Source organism: Chroicocephalus ridibundus, chromosome 8 (genome assembly GCF_963924245.1).
Source record: "Chroicocephalus ridibundus chromosome 8, bChrRid1.1, whole genome shotgun sequence".
Taxonomy (NCBI): domain Eukaryota; kingdom Metazoa; phylum Chordata; class Aves; order Charadriiformes; family Laridae; genus Chroicocephalus; species Chroicocephalus ridibundus.
This window is the reverse complement of record NC_086291.1, coordinates 11610653-11635018: the sequence shown is the minus strand read 5'-3', so window position 1 is coordinate 11635018 and position 24366 is coordinate 11610653. Positions and strand designations below refer to the sequence as shown.

Below are 24366 nucleotides of genomic sequence, written 5' to 3'. Positions count from 1 at the left end.
GGAGAAAGGGCCGGACACTGCAGGTAATTTATATATAATATATATATTTACTCTTTAAAAATAAACCTTCGGTCCCCACTACCGCCTGTACAAACTACAAAAATAAACCTTTGCTCTCTTTGATATAAATAACTTAGATGGCGTGTTGGGGGGGGGGGAGAGGGGGCTGCCCACCATGCCCACGCCTGGCACGGGGACAGGGTCCCCGGGGCCACCCCAGCTCAGCAGCACTGTCTGGGGGCCGGGGGGGGTGTGTGTGTGGAGCTGGAGCCACGGGCACAGCAAACACCGCTGGAGTTAAAGTGCTGGGTAACGGCGCGGACGGTGCCCGGGATGGGGACGGGGACAGGGGCTGGCCTTAGGGACAGGGACAGGGGCTGGCCTCGGGGACAGCCCCAGCACACGGGGACATGGTGAGAAATTTGCTTTCCCGGAGAGATGTGTCCGGTGGCACCATGGGCGCCCACACGACTGTGTGCTGCCATGGGCGTGCACCAGCACGTGCTGTCACCACGGCCGCGCACGAGTGTGGCACAAGGGCCCGTGACCATGGGACAGCTCAGGGGCTCGGCACAGCAAGGACCACCCCAAAGACACCCCCACCCCAAAACCACTGCCTCTGTGGTGGGAGCAACAGGCTCCCTGGCTCCGCCATGGCACGTCCCCTATCTCCAGCCCTCCCGTGCTCACTGGTGGGGAAACTGAGGCACAGAGCAGTGTGTCGGAGGGGGTGAGCTGCCCGTGGCCACCCAGCATCCCATGGAGTGGGGGCATGAACCACGTCTGCATCCCCATCCCGGGCTCCCGCTGCCTCCATCAGGCAGCCCTGCACCGGCAAAGGGTCTGCCCCCTCCCTGCCTGCACCCTGGGCAGCCGGGCGAGGCCGTAGGCTGAGAAATAAATCTTTTAAAATAAGCTTAAAAATATATATCTCTCTATAGATAGTTTCCCTTTGCAATAAATAAAGGTGGGGGGGTGCCTGCCCCAGGCCTTGCCCATGGCACCCCAGGGCACGGCTGGCTCTGGGGCTGCCCCCTTTATCGGGACAGGGGGCACCAGGGCACCCTGTTGGGGCACCCCAGCTCGTGGCCCAGGTCGGGGGGGGGGGGTCCCAGGAGGAGGTGACAGAGAGCAGGCAGTGACCCCGCAGAGGGGGAGCTGGCAGGGCACCGAGCCCACCTCACCAGCAGCTCCAGAAACAGAGGGGAGGGGGGGTTAGTGCTTCCATTTCTGGGGGGGCAACAAGCCCGGGGCAGGGTAACCCCAAACCCTGGGTGAGGGGACATGGCACCATCAGCACAGCCCCGGGTGGGGGACATGCGGGCATGGCGTGGCCTGCACACAGCTTGCATAGAAGTGCCAGCCTGCCCTGCCGAACCCCTTTGCGGGGAGTGCGGGGGGGCTGGTCCTCTTCGGCCGAGACCGGGGAGGGGGGGGCATCGCCGCTCCGGCGATTAGCAGCACGATGCGGGCGACCCCGCTCTGCACCCTCCTGTGCCCGCCAGGCGCTGGGGAGATGCTCTGCCCAGGAGCCACCAACCTGTGGGGAGAGAGAAGGGGGGGGGGGGGGGGGGGTCAGACGGGTCCCTCCAAACCCACCCCACACCCCCAAGCCACCGTGCATGAGCCCCGGGGTAGGGTGCCCGTGTCCCCAGGCTCACCTAGCGCCGGGTGCCTGTCCCGTGGCGTCCCATGCTCTGCATCTCGAAGGCGTCGGGCACGGCGGTGCCACCGGTGCTGGCCACGCTGGGCTCCTCCAGGCAGTCGTGCTCGCCACTGGTGAAGCCCTCAGGGCCAAAGCTGGGGTAGGAGCCAGGCAGCGTGGGGTGCAGGGCCACCGTCACAGAAGCGGTGGCCGTGACGGTGGTGTAGCTGCCGGCGGGACCCTGCAGGTGGGTGCTGTAGGCGGGCAGGGCTGCAGGGGGGGCTGGCCGGGCACCCGGCGGGCAGGGCTGTGGCGTGGGGCACGGCTCCCCGAAGGACAGAGGGGGTGCAGGCTGCGAGCCGGGAGCCTCCTTCTTCCCCTGGACCTCCGGGCTGTCCTTGTAGGGCTTTAGCACCTGGAGGGGGGGACACGGAGCATGAGGGACCCCAGTCACACTGAGCATCCCTCTGGCAACCCTGCCACCACCACATGGGACCCCGTCCCCCGGTTCTGTCCATGACCCTCTCCCATGGGATGCTGGGGAACTGGTGATGCCACGGCAGGCAGAGACACTCACGGTGATGCGGGGGAAGCTGGGGTCCTTGCCGGCCTCTAGCAGGATGTGTGCCGGGGCGGGGGGCACGATGAAGGGCCCCCGCGGGCTGCCTGGCCCCACCGCCTCTGCGTAGCGCTCCGCGTCCGAAGGGTCCGGGAAAGCAGCGGGCCAGGCTGGGGCACGCCGCACATACAGCCCCCCAGGGCCCAGGCACGGGGGCACTGGCTCTGGAGGGGGCAGGCGGGGGCCATTCTCCACCGGGGATGCCTGGGGAGAGAGGGGACAGTGTCAGAGAGAATGGGGGCACACAGGGATGGAGTGTGGGGCAGCAGGGAGTATGGGGTGATGTGGGGGCGAGGGCTGTGTGTGGTGAGGGAGATACGGGGTGAAGGAGGGATGGGGTCATAATGGGTCAGGGAGGGATGGGGGGGAGTCGAATGTGGGTGGAGGTAGGAAGGGGGTCAAGCAGGTGTGGGGCAAGTTGGATATGGGGCACAGAAACGATAGGGTAAAGTCAGGATGGTACCGGGTGAGGGATGGGCTGAGGTGGGTATGAGGTGAGGTTGGGACTGGACAAGGCAAGGACGGGTGTAGGGTCAAGAAGGGACAGGGTGAGGGGCAATGGGGGATGAACAGAGGTGGGTACAGGGTTGGGGAGGGACAGGAAGAGGTGGGATGAGGGTTTTGTACCTCAGGGGGTGGCCCGATGACGGAGAGCAGGACCGGCAGCAGCACCAGCCCGTTGAGCAGCCCCAGCAGCGTCAGGATGGTGAGCACAGCAAAGAAGTACCTGGGCAGGGGGGAGCGCAGGCAGAGGGGGTAAGCAGGCACAGCTGCCATGAACCCCATCCCCTCACAAACACGGCTTCCCACACCACACACCCCAGGTCCCCCATGTCTCCCCAGCCTCCATGCAAGATGGGGTGGGTGCCCCCAGCAAGACACATCCTCAACAGCTGCCCCACATCCCCACCTCCAGCCAGGGGGGGCTGCCGTGCTCACCAGCCCCCATTGCCAAAGCTTTTGGGGTGCAGCAAGCAGCTGGTTTACCCCCTCTGGCACTCACCTCATGATGAAGTCAAACTCGGAGCCGGCCAACATGAGGACACCCAGGAGGGTGGAGACGGCACCGTCCATCACGGGGGCGAATGTGTGCTCCAGCGCCGCAGCCGAGCGCACATTCCTGCTCCCCGCGGCCGTCAGGAAGCCCTGCATGGGGTGAGGATGTCACATAGGGCTTGTCCCCGTGTGCCACTCGTGAGGTGGCCACCCATTGGAACATGGCCAAGGGGGTAAGGGTGCTGGGGAGTGGGGACTGGGGTGCCCTGCGGTTGGGCAGGGGTCTGCCTGTGCTCACCAGGGCCACATGGACGGTGAACTCCACACCAATGCCCACCGAGGCGATGAGGATGACCACAGGGATGGCGCTCAGCTTGATGCCCATCAGCCCCATGATACCAAACAGCTCCACCGCCATCATCGCCAGGATGGAGACCTGAGGGGGTGATGGGGTCAGTGAGGGTCAGTGGCTCTGACTGGCTGTCCCCTCTGTCCCTCCACTTGACATGCAAGATCCTACCACTCCCTATAGGGCAGCCTCACCCCATTGCCCCTTTTCCCTCTATTCAGGGTGTCCCTCTGGCCCACCTATTGGGGGTGGCCCTCGCCCTCCTCTGTATGGATGGCCCCAAACCCCTGCCCACTGCACAGGTTCTCTTCATTAGGGGTGTCCCCGATCCCTCCATATGGGTCCCCCATTCACCGCCACCTCCATATGGGTGGTCCCCTCACCCTCTTCTGCATTGATGTCCCCAGACCCCTGTCCCTGCTATATTTTCCCTTCATAAGCTATGTCCCTGATCCCTCCATAGAGGTGTCCCCCACTCACTGCCACCTCCATAGGGGTGTCCCTTCCACCCATGGTGCCCCTGGCCACCCCATCCCCTTGAAGCAGGTACCCAGGGCCACCCAGCAGGATGGGAGCAGGGCTGGATGTCCCTTTCCCCACCCATCAGGAGGGCAGCATGGCCAGTCACCCCCCTGTCCCCATGCGTTGGGGTGCGTACTCACGATGATGCCGGCCGTCCAGGGGTTGAGCAGCAGCAGGGCGCAGACGAGGAAGGTGCAGGCCAGCAGGATGCTGATGGCCAGCAGGAACCAGTGGCGCAGGCCGATGTACTGCTCCCAGAAGAGGAAGGGGTAGCCGCTGGGGTAGCTCAGCACCCCGTGGCGCTGGGCGGCCTCCCGGCAGATGGCCCGCACGCTCTCGATCGCCTCCACGAAGTCGGCCGTGCGACGCAGCCCGCTCAGGTAGAAAGGGAACTGGGCAAACTCCAGCGGCTGGGCTGCCGGGACTGGGGAGGAGAGCACGGGCAGTATGGGGGTACAGGCAGCACAGGGGTGCGGGCAGCATGGGGGCACCCCGACCGCAGCAGCGTGAGGGCAGCCCGGGCAGCACAATGCCTGGCTGGGTACCACGGGGCTGGGGAGTGTGTGGGGAGCAGAACCGGGGGCGAGGAGGAGGGGGTTTCTCTGCCGGCAGGATGCTTGTGGGGTAGGAGGTCCCAGGGATCAGGGGTTTTCTCTGCAGGGGAATGTTTGTGGGGCAGAGCAGATGGGCTTCTTCGTGGTGAGAGGCCCGTGGGCTGGAGCAGGGGTGTGCTGCTGCGTGCTCAGGGCACGGGGAGCGTGCAGTGGGGTGCTCGGGCTGTGGGGTGCAGGGGGACGAGCGTGGGACACAGGGAAGCAGGGCAGCTTCCCTACCAGAGGATGCTGATGGAACGAGGGACGGGCGGGCAGGGGGGGAGGTTCTTTTCAGGGGGATGCTTGCAGGGCAGGAAAGGTGCAGTGAGATGGATCCTCCGCAGGGGAATGCTGTGGGGCAGGAGGGGGCCATGGGGAGCCCACCGCGCTCACTCACTTCGCAGGTTCTCGCCCGTGGTGTCATACTTGTCATGGATCCACTCAGGCGGCGGGGGGTAGAAGTTGGCCTGGGAGGCGGCGAAGCCCAGGGGGTCGTTGCTGGCCCACACCGTCAGGCAGATGTAGAAGGTGTCAGGGGGGATGATGCCATTCTCGTCCACCAACCGCCGCGTGGTCAGCTACGGGGAGAGAGCAGGAGCAGGCATGAGCAGGGCACTGGGCACAGCGTTGTCCCCAGCCCGGTTGTCCCAGCCCCGTCCCCACATACCTGATTGAAGTTGAAGGGCTCCTTCTTGTTGCCAGTCTGGATTAGGAGCTTGTACGCCAGCGCCCCGTCCTCGGAGCCGTTGCGGTAACTGTCATGGGTGATGCGCCCAGCTTGCCAGTCCCTGTCGAAGGTGGCCTGGAGCCCTGGGAACACAGCGCAGGGGGTGAGCATCCCCTGGGGCACACCACCCTGCATGGCATCCTGTGTGCCCTGAGGAGTGTGGTGCCAGTGTGATGGGCGCGGAGAAACCGCAGGGCTCAGCTTGGCATTGCTGGGCACCTTGGGGACACACAGGACCACCCTCCTAAGGGTACAACGCACCAGGGATGCATTCCCAGGCCAGCGGGGAGGGTGCAGGCTGGGGAGAGGGTCCTTGGGCAGGGGAGGTCATGGAGAAGAGGGATGTCCCTCACCTCGCAGCCAGTCCTGGAAGTAATGGAGCCACATCTTGGGCAGGTCGCGGTTGCCCTCCCGCACCACGTACTTGACGGTGCTGAAGGCCTGGTGCAGGCTGAGCAGGGCGGCTTGGGCGCCTGGGTAGTGGAAGCCGCCCTTGGTGACGATGAACATGTTGTAGAAGGAGAAGTACTTGAACTGGGCCGAGATGAAGGCATGTGCCTTGGTGTCCCGCGGCACGATGTCCGTCAGGTAGAGCCCGTCGTGCACCATGGTGGTGCCGTAGAGGCTCAGCCCCAACAGCGCCAGGAACAGCACCGCCACCACCGCCTGTGGGGACAGCAGGGAGGGTCAGGCAAGGTCCCACGACACCCACCCACCTCGGGTGGCACCACCGGGGCCGTCCCCACCTCACCTTGGTCCGGGTCCGCAGGAGGAGCGGGGCGTATTTCTCCCGGGCGAAGTCGGCGAGGCTCCAGCGGCAAAAGGGCAGGGGGACGCATTCCCGCCCACCCTTGGCCTCATCCAGCTGGGCCAGCAGGTCCCGGGTGGAGCTGGATGGGGTGAAGACCTGCGAGCCCAGGGGGTCAGTGGGGGGCAGGAGGACAGCGGGCGAGGTGCACACCTGGGAGGTGGGTGGCAAGACGGTGACGACGTGGTGGCCCGAGGGGTCACACCGGGTGAAGGCTTGCACGGTGGTGGTGATCTGGGTACTGGTGGCCACGCTGGGGTGCCCATAAGGGGAGGGGTGGCAGGCATGGTTGTCGTTAGCATCGGCGAGCTCCTGGGGTTGGATCTGGATGACCCGTGAGGAGCAAGGGCTGCAGGGCGAGAGGAAAGGAGGAGAGAGTGAAGGAGGAGAAGATGTTGAGGGAGAGGAGCAGAGCCACCCCATGCTTCCGGGGGGGGACCTGCGGGGTCAGCCCCATCCCGGCCAGCCCAGCCCTGATACCTGTAGAAGCAGCAGAGGATGTCGAGCCGGCGTTTCTCCCGGCGATACAGGTCCAGGCTCAAGATGGCAGGGAAGACGAATAGCACCATGGCAAAGTTGAACACCACAACCACCGCAGCCTGTGGGCAGGGATGGGGCTTTGAGCAGCCTGGTCTAGTGGGAGGTGTCCCTGCCCATGGCAGGGCGGGGTTGGAACTAGATGATCTTTAAGGTCCCTTCCAACCCAAACCATTCTGTGATTCTATGTCAGAGCTGGGTTCGGTCACCCCTTCCTGCCCACCCCCGAGAGGGACCCCAGCCGAACCTGGAGGGAGAAGGCACGCAGGGCAGGGATGGGCACCAGGGCTGCCATGAAGAAGGCGATCATGTTGCTGACGGAGGTGAGAGCCACGCTTGTCCCCGTGCGCTTCAGGCACTCGCCCGTCCGCTCCTGTGGGGACAGAGGGAGGAGGTGACGAGAGGGGCTGCAGGGAGGTGGGAGGTGACAGGGCAGCCCCCGGGCAGGGCTCAGTGCTCACCTTGAAGGGGATGTGCTGGCTGGTCTCAGTGAAGGCATGAGCCAAGAGGAACATGTCATCCACACCGATGCCGAGGGCCAGGAAGGGCAGGACCTGACAGAGAGAAGCCAGTGTCAGTGGGGCATCATGGCCACCGCCTGGGAAGGGACCCGGCCACTCCACAGCCCCCAGGGTCCCACCAGCCCCACAGTACCTGGCCCTTCCCCCAGCACATACCTGGGTGGTGGCTGCATTGAAGGAGATGCCCAGCAGTGAGCAAAGCCCCAGGCCAGAGGCCACGGAGAGAGCCACAAGCAGGACCCCGGCCAGGCCCACGGCCCCTTGGGACTTGGAGCAGTCCCACCGCAGCATGGTGACACAGGCATAGGCCAGCTGGAAGAGAACAGCGGGTTAGTGGGGATGGGGGGGCGAGGGAGGGATGGCAGGGGACAGAGATGGGGGGCACACGCACCATGAGGAGGTAGCCCCCAGCCACCCGGATGACGCTGACGTCGGAGAAGGACTTCATGATGTCGTTGAGCGTGGTGGTGGAGAAAGCATGAACGTTCTGCGTGGCATTGGACGGGATGGAGTCCTGTGCCAGCTGCCGGAGGAGCACCCCGTTAGAGACAGGGCCCCCCCTGCCCCCTGGTACATCCCCCCCAGAAACACCCAGGGTGTCAGCATCACCACTGAGGGTCCCTAGGGACCCACTGGACCACAAGAGCGGTGCCAGGACCTATGGCCACATGAAAACCTGGGTGCAGGGCGATGCCACACACAGGCTCACCCCTCCCCAGCCCCACGTGGAGGCTGTCCCTGGAGCCCACCTCCACGAATTTCCTCTGCCAGGCCTCCAGGATGGCGCCCGCCTTCTCCTCGCTCCAGCTGATGTCATGGATCTCGTAGTCATCCTTGAAGTGCTCAAAGAGCTGCCGGGGGCTCATGAGGAGGAACATGGTCTGCAGGGCCTCGGCGCTGGGGGACAGGCACGCACCTCGCTGGGACCGGCTGCAGCACCCCGGGATGCGGGAATGGGTCCATCCCCCACCCCACAGCTTCCAGCCCCACCATGGACACCCAGGAGAGGACCCAAGCATCCTGCTCCCATGTCCCCACCCTTGCTCCAAAGCACTGCCCCACTCACCAGCCCCATACACTAGCCAGCCTTACACTCTCCCAGACAGCCCCACAGCCCCTCTTGCATCCAGGATGGGTTTCCCTAGGAACTGGATGAGGATGGGGGGATCCTGCCCCAGGGGTGAGTGCTGCCGCTGGGCCCTTGCACCATGCCTGGGGGATGCCCACACCGTGGTGGTTCTCACCGTAGCAGCTTGCCCTGGGAGTCTTTGGTTGTGCCGCCTAGAATCAGCTCCTCCTGCCAGCGCATGAACTTCCTGGAGAAGCCGTGGCAGCCCCCCGAGAGCTCAGCTGGGATGTCGGGGCTCTGTGGGCAGACGGGAGGCATCAGGGATGTGGGACCATGGGGCGGGCAGGAGAGCAGCAAGCCTCCCCCCGCACCCCTCCTGGTCCCCATGGGCTGTGACCCACCTGCTGACTCTGCTTGTTGGGGGCACTGGGGGGGCACTGGGGGTCCCGGGGGTCCAGGCACGGCCGCTCCATGTAAGCCTGCCCCACCTCTGCCTTGTCCAGCAGCTCTTTGAAGCCTTCCAGGGATGTGAACTGCCCCAGTTCCTCCATCAGCTGCAGAGGGTCCAGGTTGCTCCACTGGATGTCCGGGCGGCCCCTGGAGAGAGAGAGGCACCAGGGTGATGGGGGATGCTGAAACCCACGTGAGGTACCACCACCGCCACCCCATCCCATGGGTCCTGGGGGTGCCCTCGAAGGCAGGGTGCGAGAATGCAGAGGAGCAGCATCAGTCGCCAGTGCATCCCCTACCCCCTCCTGGGCCGCCTGCGGCATCCCCCGTGCCCTGCACGGCGCAGCGGGCCGTGCCCCGAGTCAAGTAGCGTGCCTGATCCTGTTAGGCTGGGACAAAGCCGGGGGAGCCGTCCCTGCCGCCTGGCCCCGCTTTGTGCGAGCAGTCAGGCCGATTACTGCCCGCGGGCTAACATCTTGATAGAGGGGAGCAGGCAGGCAAGGGCTCCCGGCATCCCCTCCAGCCCTTCCTGCCATCTTCCCCCAAGCTGGAGGTTTTGAGGCTCAGCAGAAGTTCTGGGGGCTCAGGATGGTGCTGGGAGCTGGGCACGGACTAGGTCCTTGGAGGTCCAGCAGGACTCCACGGGTTTTGGGTACCTGGGAAAAGGGGTTTTTCCATTGCCTGCAGATGCTCTGCTCCCTCCATCCCAGCCCGCGGTGCCAGGGGCCAGCTCCCAGCCTCGCTTGGCCTCTTTTTTAAGACAGAAAGGACACACAAAAAAGCCAATAACCCAGCCCAGCGCTCCAAAGAGGGGAAGAAAAAGCCCCGAGCGAGTGTGGGCTCTGGGGAGAAACGCAGCCTAATAATTCATGAAGGCTGGCTGGGCCGGAGCCGGCCGCTCGAGATTCCCACATACCAACCGGAGCTGCTGCTGCTTCCAAAGAGAGCCCCTTTTATCTGCTTTCGCTTGCTTCACTGAGCCAGGGCAAATCCTTTTGTCTTTCCATAGATTGCTGCTCTTTGTTCTCCCAGCTCCCGCCCCGCTCACCCCTCGGCGTTAAAAAAGGGGGACGAGTCCCCCCATGGGCTGGCCGGCGCTCAGCTGGGGTGCCTGCCCGGGCACCCGCTCACCCGGCTGGCGAGGACAGCTGGGTCCCACCGCTGCTGCGGGTGCCACCCCGCCTGCCACATACCCCCAGCCACCCAGGGATGCTGCCCACCCCGGCAGATGACGCCACCCAGCATCCTGCTTGGCACGGCCACCCTAAGCCCGCTCGCTCCCGCTACTGGCTGCTCCCCAGGCTGGGATGGGGAGAACCTGAGGTCTTGGGAGCAGGGGGTGGGTGTGCAAAGCTGGTCCCCAAGTCCCGTCTGGGGATGCTGCGGCCCCTTCCCCCTCCTCCCGTCCAGCAGCAGCCTGAATAAGGCCACTATTTCATCTGTTTGGCAAGGGGCAGCTTTCAGAGCAGCATTAGCATGAGAAAGCGTGGGGCTGCGTTTGCTGACAATGCACAAGCCGCCCTGGCTCTCCCGGACAAACACACGCGTAAACAGAAGGAATGTTGGGGGGGGGGGGAAGAGCTCCCCCCACCCAGCCCGGGGTCCCCAGCCCCACCACCGAGGTGCGGGGAGCTGGCCGGGAGTCACCCGCCACCCACCCCGGGGACTCTGCGCCTTCTGTGTCCCTGGGGACAGCTCAGGAGTTGTGGGTGCCTCCTCGCCATCGTGGCACCCACAAAGCGCTGGAGCCCGGGGGACGGCCCAAAGGGACCTGCAGCACGGCCTTCTGTCCCCACGTCCCCCTCTCTGACTGGTGTGTGGGCATGGCATGGCAGGGGTGGGCAGCTCCTGCCGCAGCGGGGCAGCCCTGCCCGTGCCACCGAGGCCAGGAGGACGAGGACAGGGACCCGTCCCCGGCGTGTTGACCCAACAGACCAAGCAGTGGCGCTGGGACCATCCTGGGGCCAAGTACGACAAGCAGCAACACCAAGGGACCTTGGGGAAGCAGCACCACGCTGCACGGGAAGGACAAGCATAGCCCCTCGGCAGCCCCCCCCAGCCCCTGCTCCCACCTGCAGCCCCCCCGCACCCCGGGACAGCCCCCCAGACTCACGGGAGGTACGCTGAGCCTCCCTGCAGCTTGGCGCCTTCCCAGAAGCAGTCCAGCGGCGTCAGGATCACACAGGGGAACAGCTTCTCTATCATCTGTGGGAGGAGGAGATGCGAGGGGTCAGCTGGGATGGATCAGGCCCCCCCTGCTCCCCCCTCCCAGCCCTGCTGGGCTGCCCAAACCCGCACCCTCCCACATGGAGCTGGTGGTGCCTCTGCAGCACCCAGGGCTGGCAAACCCCATCCCCACCACGGCCCAGCTGTTGACCCATTTTTTTGGGGGACCAATCCCCCATGGGGGGGGAGGGGGGGGCGGTCCCTGGGAGCCACTCACCCTCTCGATCATGCCGTTCTCAATGATGGGGACACCCGACTTGTAGCAGATCTTATTCAAATCCCACGATCTGGAAAAGCAGAAGGAGGATCTGAGGATGGGCATCATCCCACGGGGGACATGGCAAAGGGTGTGGGGGACACGCAGGACAGGGTGGGGGTCCCCGTCCCCCCACCAGGCCCCGTCCGGAGCCGGACTCACTTTCCGTACAGCGAGACTTGGACTTTGCTGGCGGCCAGGGCCGCCTCGAGGTGGAGCTGCAGGGCCTCCTGCGTCAGGATGTTCTCCCCATCCCGCTTCGGGGTCTGGATCAACATCTGGGAGGTGTAGACGGACTCCTCGCCCAGCTTCTCCTTGGTGTAGCGCAGCTCCTGGCTCACTCGGCTGCCGGCTGCGGAGGGGACCGACACGTGGCCCTGTCAGTGCCAAGGCTGGCAGAGCCCCCATCTCACCAACCCGTGCCATCCCACCAACCTCTCCTGCCCATCAGGATGCCCAGGGAAGGGGACAAGCAGGAGCGAGGCCCCGCAACATCAGGTGGTGCCACATTAACCCGAGCGGGCTTCTAGCCATAGGGTTCCCCAACCGTTGCATCCTCTGGGTGCTCGCACCCAGGGGACCCAAGCACAGAGCACCCCAGCCCATGCTAGACCAGGCACCCCCCTTCCCACAGACATGGGTATTTCCAGCCCCAGAGCAGCTTGTTGGCTTTGCTTTCCCCAGAAAAACCCCATGGATGGACAGCTGGTGAAACGGATGGGACACACGCTGCCCACTCCCACCCATGCACTGCAGCAGGTGCCGCAGATGCCCAACACAACCAGAACAAGTGAAACGGGGGACACCCCACCCCACACCTGCCCAGCTGCTCCCTGGCACCCTGAGGTGGGCAGCGTTTCGGCCAGGCCATGAGTGTAGGGAGAGGTGGGCATCCCCAAACCCCGACAGGAGCAGGCTGCCCCAGGAGGGGCTTGGAGACAAGGGAAGGACACGGTGTTGGGGAGTTCCGCAGGACCCCTCTACTCCCACCAAGGCTCCAGGATACGTCCCCGACGGCAGTGGGAGAGCTCTGAGTGTGGCGGGGCCAAGGTTTCTGGGAGAAGCCACCGACTTTATTTGCAGTCGTCTCAGTGCAGAAGAGAAATCCCCCCATGCCAGCACGGCCAGGGCTGAGCTCAAACCCTGCATAGCCTTTTGCATGGCGGAGCACCGTCCCAGGGACAGCCATCCTCGTCCCCATCGAATGAGGGACTCCCATCCCTCCTGGCATAGCAAAGGGGGAACGACACAGCCTTCAGAGGTGGGTGGGAAGCCAATCCTAAGGCCCTTGAGCACAACACCCGGTCACCCTGCTCCCAGCCCTCTGCCCGGGGAGGGGGAGTGACGTATGTAGCCCCCACTCCTGTGCCACCCACCAGGGATGCCCCAGGGTGCCCATGTCAGGGCGCATCCCAAGGCAGCACCGCTGGTGGAGGGGAGGCCGGCTCCTGCCCAGCCCCGGGTGCTGAGGAAAGAGGGGGGATTCAGGATTCAGCCGTGCTGGGATGCTCCCTCAGCAAGAGGCGGGGGCCCCGGCGGGCCTGGCCCCCCGCCAGCGCCGAGGAGGCCAGAGCGCGACCGCAAATAAGGAGCAGAATCTTCCCTTTTAATGACTTATTATATGGGTTGGTGTTTTTTGGTGGTTTTTTTTCCCCTGCTTTTTGGGAATGGGGGGGGGGGAAAGCGTCTTTATTGTTCCTGGCTGGGCTGGGGAGCAGCTGGTGTCCATCAGATGCCAGTTGGGATAGAGGTTGTGCCAGGGACGGGGAGGGAGGGGGGGTACACGGCCGCAGCCTTTGTGTGTGTGTCAGAGGGGAGGGCAGCGCCCGGGGCGAGGGGACAAGGACACGGGGAGGGTGGGTGTCACAGGGCGGGGGGGGGGATCCATCCCCTTCCCGGCAGGCTGGGAGGTCGGGCAGGAGGTGTGCCGAGTTGCTCTGATCTCAGCCGCGCCACCCACGCCGAAGCTGGGCGGGTGGTGGGACAGGGCGATGGAGGCGGGAGGGGGGGGTACCCAGCTTTGCCGCCGCTCCCGGGGGACGCATCCTGCTGCATCCCGCAGGCATCTCTGCCCAGCACGGCCACAGGAGGAGACGCACATCTGCAAGCGTGGAGGGGGGAGGGAGGGGGTGGGGGAGCCCCCCAAAAATTAAAGAAAGAAAAAAAAAAAAAAGAAAATAAAAAGCCGTCCCTTGTAATTAGTGTTAATTTGGAACAGGGCACTGCGAGCCGTCAGCAAGCTTCAAAGGCCGTGAGGAAGCCTCAAATTCCAACACCCTAATTAACCAAAGAGCAACATGAAAAGACAAGGCAGCGCACACAGGGCTGCCAAGGACACTTCAAACGGGCGCACGCCCGCCGGCCGGCCCGGGGCCGGGAGCGGGGCGAGACGCCCCACGCCGCACGCAGCCCCCCGGCCCGGGGAGGGGACCGGGGGGGGCGCCCCGATACCAACAATGAGCACATTAATGAGGAACTGTATGTAAATTCTTCTTCTTCTTCTTTTTTTTTTTTTCTTTTTTTTTTTTTTAATTCCAATTAACAAAGGGAGCCCTCGGCTTTTTCATGCAAAGGGCCCTCTGGTTCCAATCAGGCGCCCCGGTCCTGCTTATTAACAGCCAGCTCCGCTCCCCGGCGGGGGCTGGATTCACCAGCCCCTGGACCCCCAGGATGGGCAAAGGGACCCCCACACCCCCCAAAACCCGATGGTGGCACCCGGGAGCAGGACAGTCCCCAGGGGCAGCCATGCTTTGCGCGAGCATCCTCCCTGGGGTGGGCACCGCTTCGGGGTACCACTGGCCGGGGGTGTCACGCTGGGTGTTGTGGGGGGGTGTCACAGGGTGCGGACACGCAGCAGTGTGGGCTGGAGGGTGGACGGGACCCCCTGCCCACTCGCACCTCAGACACCCAGGGTGCAGAGCAGGCTCCCGCCGCGGCCAAGAGGGGAGGGCGGGGGTGCCAGCGAGGGGACGGGGTCCCCGCCAGCGAGGGCGGCTGCGTGTGCGGCTGCCTCCCGCCCACGGGCCAGGCTGGGGGAGCCCTCCCCGTAATTACAGCATCCGCCGCAAAATTACAGAGCAGGGCGGGAGCCTCCCTGCCCCCTTCCCGGCCACCCTGCCTGAGCCACCCCCCCGCCACCGCTCCCCAAACCCTCCTGGCACAGGACCGATGGCCGCGGCCCTGGCACTGCCGCTGGCTCGCCCTCACCCAGTGGGACTGGCTGGTGCCCTCAGCTGCCCCGGTGGGTACCGGGACCGCAGCACCTCCTGCCCAGTGCCCCCCAGACTGAAGGATTGGGGGGAAAGAGGTCACTCCTGCTCCCAGCCAAGACAAAGCCCCAGATCCTGCGCTGCCCCCCTGCCCAGGAAGGGGTCTGACCCAAGCTCACCCCACATCCCCCCAAGGGCTGCCAGCACCCCCAGACTCAGCTCAGAGGGTTTGGGGTCAATGGAGCCCATGCCGCATCCTGCTGCCCCCGGCGCAGCTGCAACCCCCCCCGGCACAGGGCTCATCCCCATGAAGCCACCCCACCTGGCATGACAGCAAGGGGACATCCTGCCATGCTTACCCAGGGTAGGAGGTGGGCAAACCCTGCGGGGGCCCTGTCCCCAAGCACCCACAGGTGGGGGGGAGTGGACTGAACGTGCTGGGGCAGCGTGCCGGGGTAGCACCAGGAGGGCAGTGGGTCAGGGCAGGCTGCCAGCCCCACACCGAGCCCTCCCTGCCTGGCAAGGGCAAAGGGGACAGAGGTGAGGGAGGGCCATGGGAGTGCTGGGGGCCACAGAGAGGCACCAGTGTCCCCCAGGGAGACGCTTACCGCTGCAAGGACCACTCTGTGTCCCCCAGGGCTGGGTGGAGGCTGCGGTCAACAGCAGGGCCACCAATCTGCAGGTGGGACCTGCGCACTGCCAGCAGCTGTCGCCATCACTTGGGTGACCCAGGTGGGACAGGGTGGCAGGGAGGGAGCACGCCTGGGTACACGTCCTCGTTTGGCCTCAGAAAAAACAGGCCCTGTCCTCTTGCCTGGGATAACGGAACTACGGGATGTGGTGACAAACACGGCAAGTCCCAGATGCAACTAGTGCGTACAGGATGCTGCAGCCCTGTCCTGGGGCCAGCAAGTCCCAGAGCCAGGCCAGCCCTGACCCCAGCTCCAGCCATGCCCCGCAGTGAGGGAAGAGCCGGGGGCAGTAAGAGGTGGGTGGTCCCTGGAGAGTAGCCCCCCTTTCCACAGCGCAACATCCCAATACCAGGGCTAGAAACCCACAGCTGGGAAGGGGGCAAGGTCATGCTGAGATCCCCTGGGAAGAGCCATCCCCATGGGGACCCCCCCTCCGCAGCCAGGGGCACCCGTGGGGGCAAACACTGGACTGTCGAGCCCTCCTCCGGCACAGCCTGAGTGCATCCCGCCAGCAGATATACCCACCCTGGAGTGATTTTACAGCCTCCAGGGGCAGCGGAGAGATGCTGGCACCATCCCGCATCCCGTGCGCCATCCCGCATCCCGAGGCACCGCCCCGAGCATCCCTCAGCCGGCCGCTTCCCCGTGCCGAGCGGCGCGCAAGCCGGAGGCCACCTTCAAAGTGTTGTGGGGCGGATTAGCTGGATTAGGGAGGCAGTGAAAGGACCCATGCTGCTCCGGAGGAAGTCTCGCCCAGGGCACGCTGAAAGAGCCATTTTTACCTGTCCCGGCCGCTACCGCCGGCCTCGCCAAAAGCCCCGCGGCCTCGTCCTGTCAAAACACGTCCTCCCAACCCCATTCACCCCACGGCACGGGGCCGGCCCGAGGAAACGGGGGGGGGGGTGGTGGTAGGTGGGTGGGAGACGCCAAGGGATGAACGGGAGCTCGCCCACCACCCCGGCACCTCCGACCAAACCCGGTCCCACCAAAGGGGCTCCCATCGCTTGGCGAAGGCAAGAGGGGTGGCAGAAGAGGGGGCTGCCTTCAAAAAAAAAAAAAAAAAAAAGCCAGCAGTGGAGGGGCTGAAAGGGCCCGTTTGGGGCCAGTTCCCCAGCCGTCGGCCCCGGCCAAACCCTTTTGTTTAAGGGCGAAGCTAAATTAATGTCTTTATTACCCCAAATCGCCGGGCGGCGGTTCCCAGCACAGGGAGGAAAGAGTTGAGGGGGGCGAGGGGAGGGGGGGGCGGCAGCCGGGAGCTCGCACCGCCCCGGCCGGCACCGAGGGGACAGCGCGACCCCCGAAAAAGAGGGGGAAAAAAATAAATTAAAAAAAAAAAAAAAAAAAGGTGGGGGGGGGAGGAGAGGGGATTCAGTTGGGAACTATTCACCGCTAAGACTCCTGTCAGCATTGACATAAATTTCCACTGGTGTTGGCATTTAGGCATTTGCCATTTCCATATGTATAGGGCTGCCTGTACTAATTATGCTAATCACCCCCTCTGTTGGCTGCTGTGAAAAATGGCCACATTAGGCACTCCACTGCTTGCTAATGTCACTTAATGTGTGGTTGAAACATACATTCATCCCCCTCTGAATGGTGAAATTTTTCCACATTGCTGGCTTCATTCAGGCAAGAAATGAATTTTTTGAACTCAGACCACTTTTCCAGGCCCGAGGGAGAGGCAGATAATAAAACCCTCTTCTCGGGCCCTGGCGCTGCCCCCTCCCAGCCGCCAAATAACATTTAAAACGCCAAAAAAAAAAAAAAAAAAAAAGAGCCCCCTCCCTGAGTCCGTAGATATGTCTAAGTTTACAAAAAAAAAAAAATCACAACACTTTCTAGGAATTTAAAAAAATATATATAAGTCGAAAAGCAAAGCAAAATGGATAGGGGCAGATAAGCCACAGCCATCTGTAAAAGTCTCCCAGTCTTTTTGGGTTAATTAGCAAAATTTTCCAGCCTGAAAAAGCCAACCGAGCTGTCAAGGAAGCGAAAAGGAAAAGCAAGAGGTTTCACGCTCACATCCCGAAGATAAATAAATAAAGGTGAACTGCCTGCGCCCCATCTTCGGGCAGAAGGGGGGCTGCTGAGTGATCACCCCACACACACCCCCCAGCAAAGAAAGGTCCTTTCAGAGCCAGCTGGGTTTGCCGGGGAAAAGGTGTTTTTTGGAGCAGAGGGCAGAGCCAGCCAGGATTTTAGGATAACGGGGACCTCGGAACCCCATGGCAGCAACGCCCCGTCTGCTCCTCGCTCGTCTGATCCCCCGAGGATGGGGGCACGGGGGTCCCAGGGATGCCCAGACCCCGCAACCAGAAAGGACTGCGGGGTCTCAAAGGAAAAATCCCACGGGACCACGCAAGGGGGTGACCAGGGCAGTGGTGGGGCCCCCGGGCCGCCCCTTCCCTCCCTGCAGGGCCATGCCTGTGTCACCGCTCCCCGAGAGAAGTGGGGACCCTGTCCCCACAGGATGCCTGTCTGGGGACAGAGTAGGGACGTGGCAGCCCGGGAGCCGCCCCTCGGGTGTGAGGCCGGCTCAGGCCAGATCCTGGCGGGCGTCTCGCTGCCCCTGATGCAGGGACAAGCTGCCATCGGAGCCCCCCATGTGGCCGGCACCAGCCCCATGCAGCCCCCCCAGCCCTGCGCCCCAGCTTCGCCTGCTCTTTTCTCAGCCTTGATGTCTCACCCCACAAAACCCACCCGCCGGGAGCAACAAGACCACCCACCTCTCCCTGTGCCCACCCAGGAATGTCCATAGCACCCTGCTCCCCCCCATGGCTGCTGCCCCGCATCCCGTCGTGCGTCCCACCACATACCGTGGGGACAGGGGCTGGGAAGAGGGGCCACATGGACGGTCTCCCCAGGGCAGCGGCAGGGTGGGGAGGGCGCTGAATCCCCATCCTTGGCTTTTCATTGTGGCTTTCCCATTCTCATTATCCCTCTCTCCGCAAAGATGTACTGGGATGGGGGTCTCATCTCGCTCTGGCCCCTGCCGAAGGGGGAGCCCCTGAGCTGCATCCCAGCCCTGCCCTGGGTGCCGGGGAGAGGACACCCTGTGCCAAGTCCTACTGCAGAGGCCAAGGAAGGACAAAAAAAACTACTGCCAAGGGGGTTGGCAACATCTCTGCCTCATGCCCCAAGCTGGGAACGAGACAGCAAATTCCCCTTGCCCCCATACCACGCATCCCATCTCATCCCACCGGCACATTCGGGGTGTCCCTGCCCCCTCCAGGAGAGGATCGGGGTCTTCTCCAGGGAGACTTAGCAGCTCTTTGAGAGCGCGACGGCTGTGCGGGGTGCTGGGCTGTTCCGGTTAGGAATTAACCCGGCCTTCCTTTGAACCAGCCCTCGGTGCTATAAATCAGGCAGATCCATTCACCACCCAGGGCTCTGCCTGCCCGGAGCTCGCCGCCCCGGCCCCTTGGCCCTACAGATGCTCTGGGAGAGCCGGGAACAGCTGCCAGGTGTCTAGAGGTAACTCAACACTCGCCGCTAGCTGGGATTTCAAAGCCTCTGAGTGGCTAATTGCTTCGGAGGAGCCTAATTGAACATTTCCACAGTCGAGTCCAATTTATGGGGTGACACAGCCTCCCTCCATCTCCTAAACAGGGATGCGGGTCAGGCATAACCCCAGGCCACCACCAGCATCCCCCAGCCAGATCCCAGACCATGGGACATGGCCTAAAATGGGACAGGGGACCCTGCGCTCAGGGGGACCCATGAGGGGACCTGCCATCAGCACAGCCCCAACACTGACCCCAGCTATGGAGGGCAAAGCAAGGCTGCCCATCCTATTCCCCTGGGGGTGGGGGGACAGCAGCACAGTGTCCCAACATGGGACAACAGCATGGCAAGCAGCGCCTTTCCATCTCTGGCCTGCCAGCACCCACCAGATCCCCAGATCCTGGAGGGCTGAGCTCAGCCTGCAGTGGGGACAGCCCAGCATAGGGTCACGCTCCGTTCCTGCAGGGCTGGGATCTTACCTGGATGAGGTGGTTTGGGTTGGAGCATCACCAACCCACACACCCCAGCCAGGCTAGGCAGAGGCAGGTGAGCAGGTAGACCAGCTTCAGGTGGTCATCAGAGGCTTCTGGGGACCCTCAGCCACCCTGTCTCTGAACTGGGGGATCAGCCAGGACCTAGGATGATGGGATCAAGACTCGTTGCATATGTACCCTGCCCCTTAAGACACTCCATGGTGCTGCCTCGGGGCTGGGATGGACCGCACTCCTGCAAACATCTCCCCACACATACTTTGAGAGGGCAGGAGTCAGGGTCCCCCAGCACCCTGGGGATCCCAAGGCTTTGGGGCCAGGCTGATGGGGCCACACAGATTTGCCAGCCCAGGGGCAAAGTCTGCACCGCCTCAACCCGGCATGGCAGTGCCAGGCTCGCTGCAGAGGGACACACAGAGCAGCCACCCTGCCACATATCCAGGGACAGGAGAAAGTGGCGGCCGAGAGCATCCAGAAGCAGCTTAAAGTGCTCAGGATACAACCATACAGTCTGGGAAACTGCAACCTGCTCCCCAGGGGCAGCCCAGGCCCTCCTGCCCCCCAGTAATGCACAACCGCACAGCAGGATGGAGTCCGGAGATCAGGGAGGGCCGGGTACACCCAAGGATACCAGGGGACGCTTTCATCTCGCCAGAAAACGCAGAAGCAGAGGCCAGCGGAGAGGCAAGGACCCACGGATGGTTATGGGGAAGGGAGGCAGCCCCACAGCTGATACACGAGACTGAAATATCCACTGCAAACCTTCCACATCCTGACCCATGCGTGGCCATCCCGCAGGACTAAAGCCACCCCGGCCACGTCATCCTTGGTGGTCACAGGTAGTGCCAATGCCTGAGGACAGTCTCCTTGAGGATGCTGGGGCCGTGCCACCCAGGAGCACGGCATGGAGGGTTCTGCCCCAAGTGCATGCTCTTGAGGGAAGAGCCCTCCCAGGAAGGCCAAGGGGGGGCCCCCAAGCAGCATCCCACCAAGCACCCCCAGCATTGCATGCCATCCCCACCCCAGGCGCTACAGATGCGGAGCAGGGGCTGTGTGCAGACCCCAGTGCACCCATCGCCCGGGAAGGGGCAGGACACCCCAGGTCAGCCATGTTTCACCTTGGGGTAAAAAAAAAAAAAATAAAAAAAAATAATAATCCACCTCCTGACAGCAAAGAGGATGCCCTGGCCATGAGAAAGAGCCAGTTCCTCAGAGAGGCCCCTGACACCCATGTTACAGCCACACCACAATGTGGGGGAAATATCCTCCAGCAGCAGCCACAGCCCCTCCTGGCCATACCCATGCGAGCAGGGAAGTACGGTGGGGCACAGAGCCGGGTTTCTGGGCACTTCCAGCCGTCCCCAGGCTCGGCCCCTTCCCCATCCTGCTCTCCACCCCGATGCACCGCAAGTCCTGTTTCCCCCCCAACAGGAATAACCACAGCCACTTCCCTGGCTCTGGCCGCAGTTGCACGAAACGCTGACTCCTTGCAACCCCAAAAGCATAATAAAAATCCGATGGAGCCGGAGCCACGACCCGGAGCAAGGGAACCACGGAGGGAGCGTGTCCCTCCTCCAGCAGCCACCACTCAGGCACCAGCCGGACCGAGAGTATCACTGGGTTTCTCTGCTACGTGTTGCAGAGGAAAGGGGTGATGGAGACGAGATGTGGTGGGGGGGACAAACACCCCTCGGGAGTGGGAAGCAGGTGGGAGAGCCGGGCATTCCTGGGCAGGGGTGCGTGCGTGCATCTGTGTGTGAGCAGCGAGGGAGCGCGAGGCCTTTTTTTTTTTTTTTTAATAAAAAAAAAAAAAAAAGGGGGTGGGAGAGCAAAGTTGCTTCTATTGTTGAACCAAATCCAAGAGTAGCTGAGGACCACACAGGGAGCGGGGCGTGGGGGAGGAGGCAGCGCTCCCGCACAAAGATGGCTGACACCCCTCCGCTGAGCAACATCTGCCCCTGCACAGCACCCCGCCGGGGACCCCAGGCTGGGAGACCCCCCCCCCCGGCCAGGGCCTGGCAGCCATGGGGGGCTATGATGCGGGGTGCTGCCCCCCCCGGGGACCCCCAAAGCAGGAGGGAGGCGCAGGGAAAAGCAAATCCCAGCGCTGGGGAGCGGAGCTGCAGGGAGAGGGGAGAGAAAAACCCACGCTGGAGTTTATTAATAACAAAGGAGGAGGGGGGGGGGGGGGGGAAATCAGCCGCTTCCACTCGGAAACGGGGATTTGCTCCTGCCTGACCCTGCCTGCTCCTCCGTCTCCGCCGGGCAGAGGTCCTGAGCCGGGACCGGCAGCCCCGCGGCACCGGCTCGGCCCCGGTACGGGGCTGCGACCGCCGCCCCCCACCCCGCCTCCCGCGGGTGCTTTTCCCGTGGGGAAGGGGCCCGGCGGCGGGAGAGCTCCGCGGGAAGGGGGTGCCCACGCGTGGGGTCACGGGCGCTCAGCCGGCACCGACCTCCCATCCCGCCGCACGTGCCCGCCCGTGCGGGGACGCGACCGCACCTCGGCGCGGGGGGACTCCCGCCGGGACACGCGTGGGGCGGGGGGTTCCCTTCGCGGCTCAGCACCGCGCACGACACAGCCCTGAGCGGCCGCGCAGACCGGACCTCCGCCGGCGGGGCATCCACGGCCCCGCACGCAGGAATCCCGGCGGCATCCTCATCCTCCCGCCCCGTTCCCGCGCTGTCACCTGCCTCCGGGCCAGCCCCGCACCTCCGCGCCCCGCGGAGGCGGGGGGGACACACAGGGACACACACGGACACACACACACACGGACACACACACACAAAGACGCGACCGGCAGCGGGACCGTTCCCACGGGCGGCTGAGCCCGTGGGGCCGCGCTTACCTTCCACCCAGAGGTGCTCGATGTCGGTCTCGATGGAGGCCACCCGCAGCCCCACGGCCAGCGCCCCGAACACCAGCAGCCCCACGAAGAGCACCTTCCCGCAGTGCCGCTGGATCCGGCAACCCAGGGCGAAGAGCAGCGCCTGAAAGCGGGCCCGCAGCCACAGCGGAGCCCTTTGGCCCACGGCCCTGCCCTGGGGGAGAGGGCGAGGATCAGGCTGGGAGCGGGAGAAGGGGGAAGACCCTGCCCGGGGATGGGAGGGGAGGGATCCCGCAGCGGGATGCCCGCGGCCGCCACGCTCCGTGGGGCTGCGGATCGGGACCCCTTCGGGGAGAGAGCGGGACCCCGAGTCGGGGGACACGGGGGTTGCCCACACCCGCACCTCGGCGCGGCCGGAACCCCCCCACGCACACCCCATCCCGGACCGCCCCCCCCTCACCCCCGCCGCGGGAGCGGGCGATGCTCTCCCCTTACCTCGGGCAGCGGCTTGCGGCGGGCGGCGCGGAGCGACGGCGGGGCGGAGCGGGGGGGCTCGGCCGGCATGGCGGGGGCGGCTGGCGGGGCTGGGCACCCCCCGTTATGTGGGGCCGAGGGCGGCGGCCCCCATGCGAGCGGAGGAGGCGGCGGCGGGGCCGGTGCGGGCGCGGCGCGGTGCCGGTGCGGAGGGCTGTGTGCCGCCGGCCGCCCGCCGCGCCTCTAAAGGGGAGGCGGGGGCGGGGGGCGCCGGGGCCGCGCCGCCGCCGCCGCTCCCATTGGCCGCCGCCGCCGCGGCAGCGCCCATCGCCGCTGCTAGGCAACGGCGCGCCCGCCGACGGCGGCCACACACGGCGGCACCCCCCCCCCTCGCCTCCCCCCGGTACCGCCATCCCCCCCCCGCCTCGCCTCCCCGCCTCCCCGCCTCCCGTCCCGCACCGCCCAGCCGCGGGGGGGAGCGCGGCGGCGGCACCGGCCCGCCCCGCTGGAAACGGCGCGCACACACACACACACACACACGCGCGCCTCGGTCCCCCGGGGGAACCGGCAGCCCCCCCCCCACCCCGCCAAGGGGTGGGCACCCCCACACTGACACTCTCCTCCCTCAATAACCACCTCCCTAAGGGTAGGCAGCCCCCCTCCTAGCTGCCCCCCAAGGATGGGGGGCATCCCCTCCTCTGTAGCCACCCCCAGGAATGAGCATCCTTCTCCCACAGCTACCCTGCAAGGGTAGGCAGCACCCCCCCTCCTCTCCCGGAGATGCGCCAAGGGACAGGCACCCCTCCCAAGGGCAGGGTGTGCCCCCCCTACCCTCTCCCCAAGGATGGGCATCTCCCCATAGCTGCCCTCCTTGGTCCAGGAGTTGTCCTCAAGGTTGTCCCCTACACCCCCCCACACACCCCCCCTAGTGCTGGGCAGGCCCCCCACAGCCACTCCAAGGGCCAGGTATCCCCTCCAGGGCTAGGCATCTCCCCATTACCACTTCCCAAGGGATAGGCAACCCTCCTAAGGGCTGGATATCCCCCCGTGTCCACCCCCCAAGGGCTGTGCAGCCCCCCCATAGCCACCCCCAAGACAGCCCCCTCCCTGAGGCTGCATATCTCCCCTTTAGCTACCCCGAGGGATGGGCAACCTCCTTTCAAGGGGCAGATGTCCTCCCCCAAAGGACAGGTATCCCCCCGATGCCTTTTCCCAAGAACAAACTATCCCCCCCCAAGAGCAGGGTGCCCCCCACCCACAGCACCGGTTGCCCTCCCCAGGGGCCAGATATTGCCCCAGGGCCATGGTGGGCGGCAGGAAGACACCCCACTCTTTGGGGATGCCCACAAGCGCTGCCCCTTGGGGAGCCAAGCCCAACACCCCGGGGCTGGAGGCAGGGGGGCACAGACCCCCCCCATCCATGGGGCAGGGGGCTGGCGAAAGGGTAAGGGGTAAATGGCACCACTAATTTGTGAAGTAATTAGGGATAACCTGTTCATCTTCCACCCTGCTCAGGTCTTTATTGGCCAGACCTGGTGCTGCTCCCACCGGGAACGGCGCCTCGAGGAGCTGCTGAGGGCACCTGGGGGGGGGAGTCAGTAAACCCACATGGAGCAGCACCCACCCCATGTGCCGCCCCGGCGCCCTGGAGCGATGATGGTGATGCTCAACCTGGTGTCTCCTTACTGGCCAAAAACGGGAGAACTCCCCATAAATAAACCGAGTTCCTCGGGCGGCTCCTCCGCGCCCCCCGGCCACGGCCCCCGCCAGCCCGAGCCGCTGCCGCCAAGCTCTCCTGGGCCTTGGCGGCGTGTAAAGGGTTTCTCCCTCGTCCGGCGATAGGCCTGTAGCAT

General features: G+C 64.6%; 1 protein-coding gene across 1 annotated transcript; it reads right to left on the bottom strand.

Annotated features, from left to right (window-relative positions):
- Positions 1 to 161: 161 nt before the first annotated feature.
- On the bottom strand, positions 162 to 22841 carry PTCH2 (patched 2). Its single transcript, XM_063344575.1, is given in 26 exon segments — positions 162 to 1540; positions 1662 to 2060; positions 2223 to 2468; positions 2892 to 2991; positions 3268 to 3410; positions 3559 to 3696; positions 4272 to 4555; positions 5122 to 5302; positions 5392 to 5534; positions 5805 to 6117; positions 6203 to 6608; positions 6740 to 6858; positions 7044 to 7169; positions 7258 to 7350; positions 7474 to 7629; positions 7709 to 7840; positions 8067 to 8247; positions 8562 to 8683; positions 8788 to 8983; positions 10950 to 11041; positions 11280 to 11349; positions 11481 to 11670; positions 22061 to 22253; positions 22535 to 22633; positions 22636 to 22769; positions 22772 to 22841. Coding segments are annotated over 25 exon segments (4326 nt in total). The 3' UTR covers positions 162 to 1540.
- Between the last annotated feature and the right edge of the window lie 1525 nt (positions 22842 to 24366).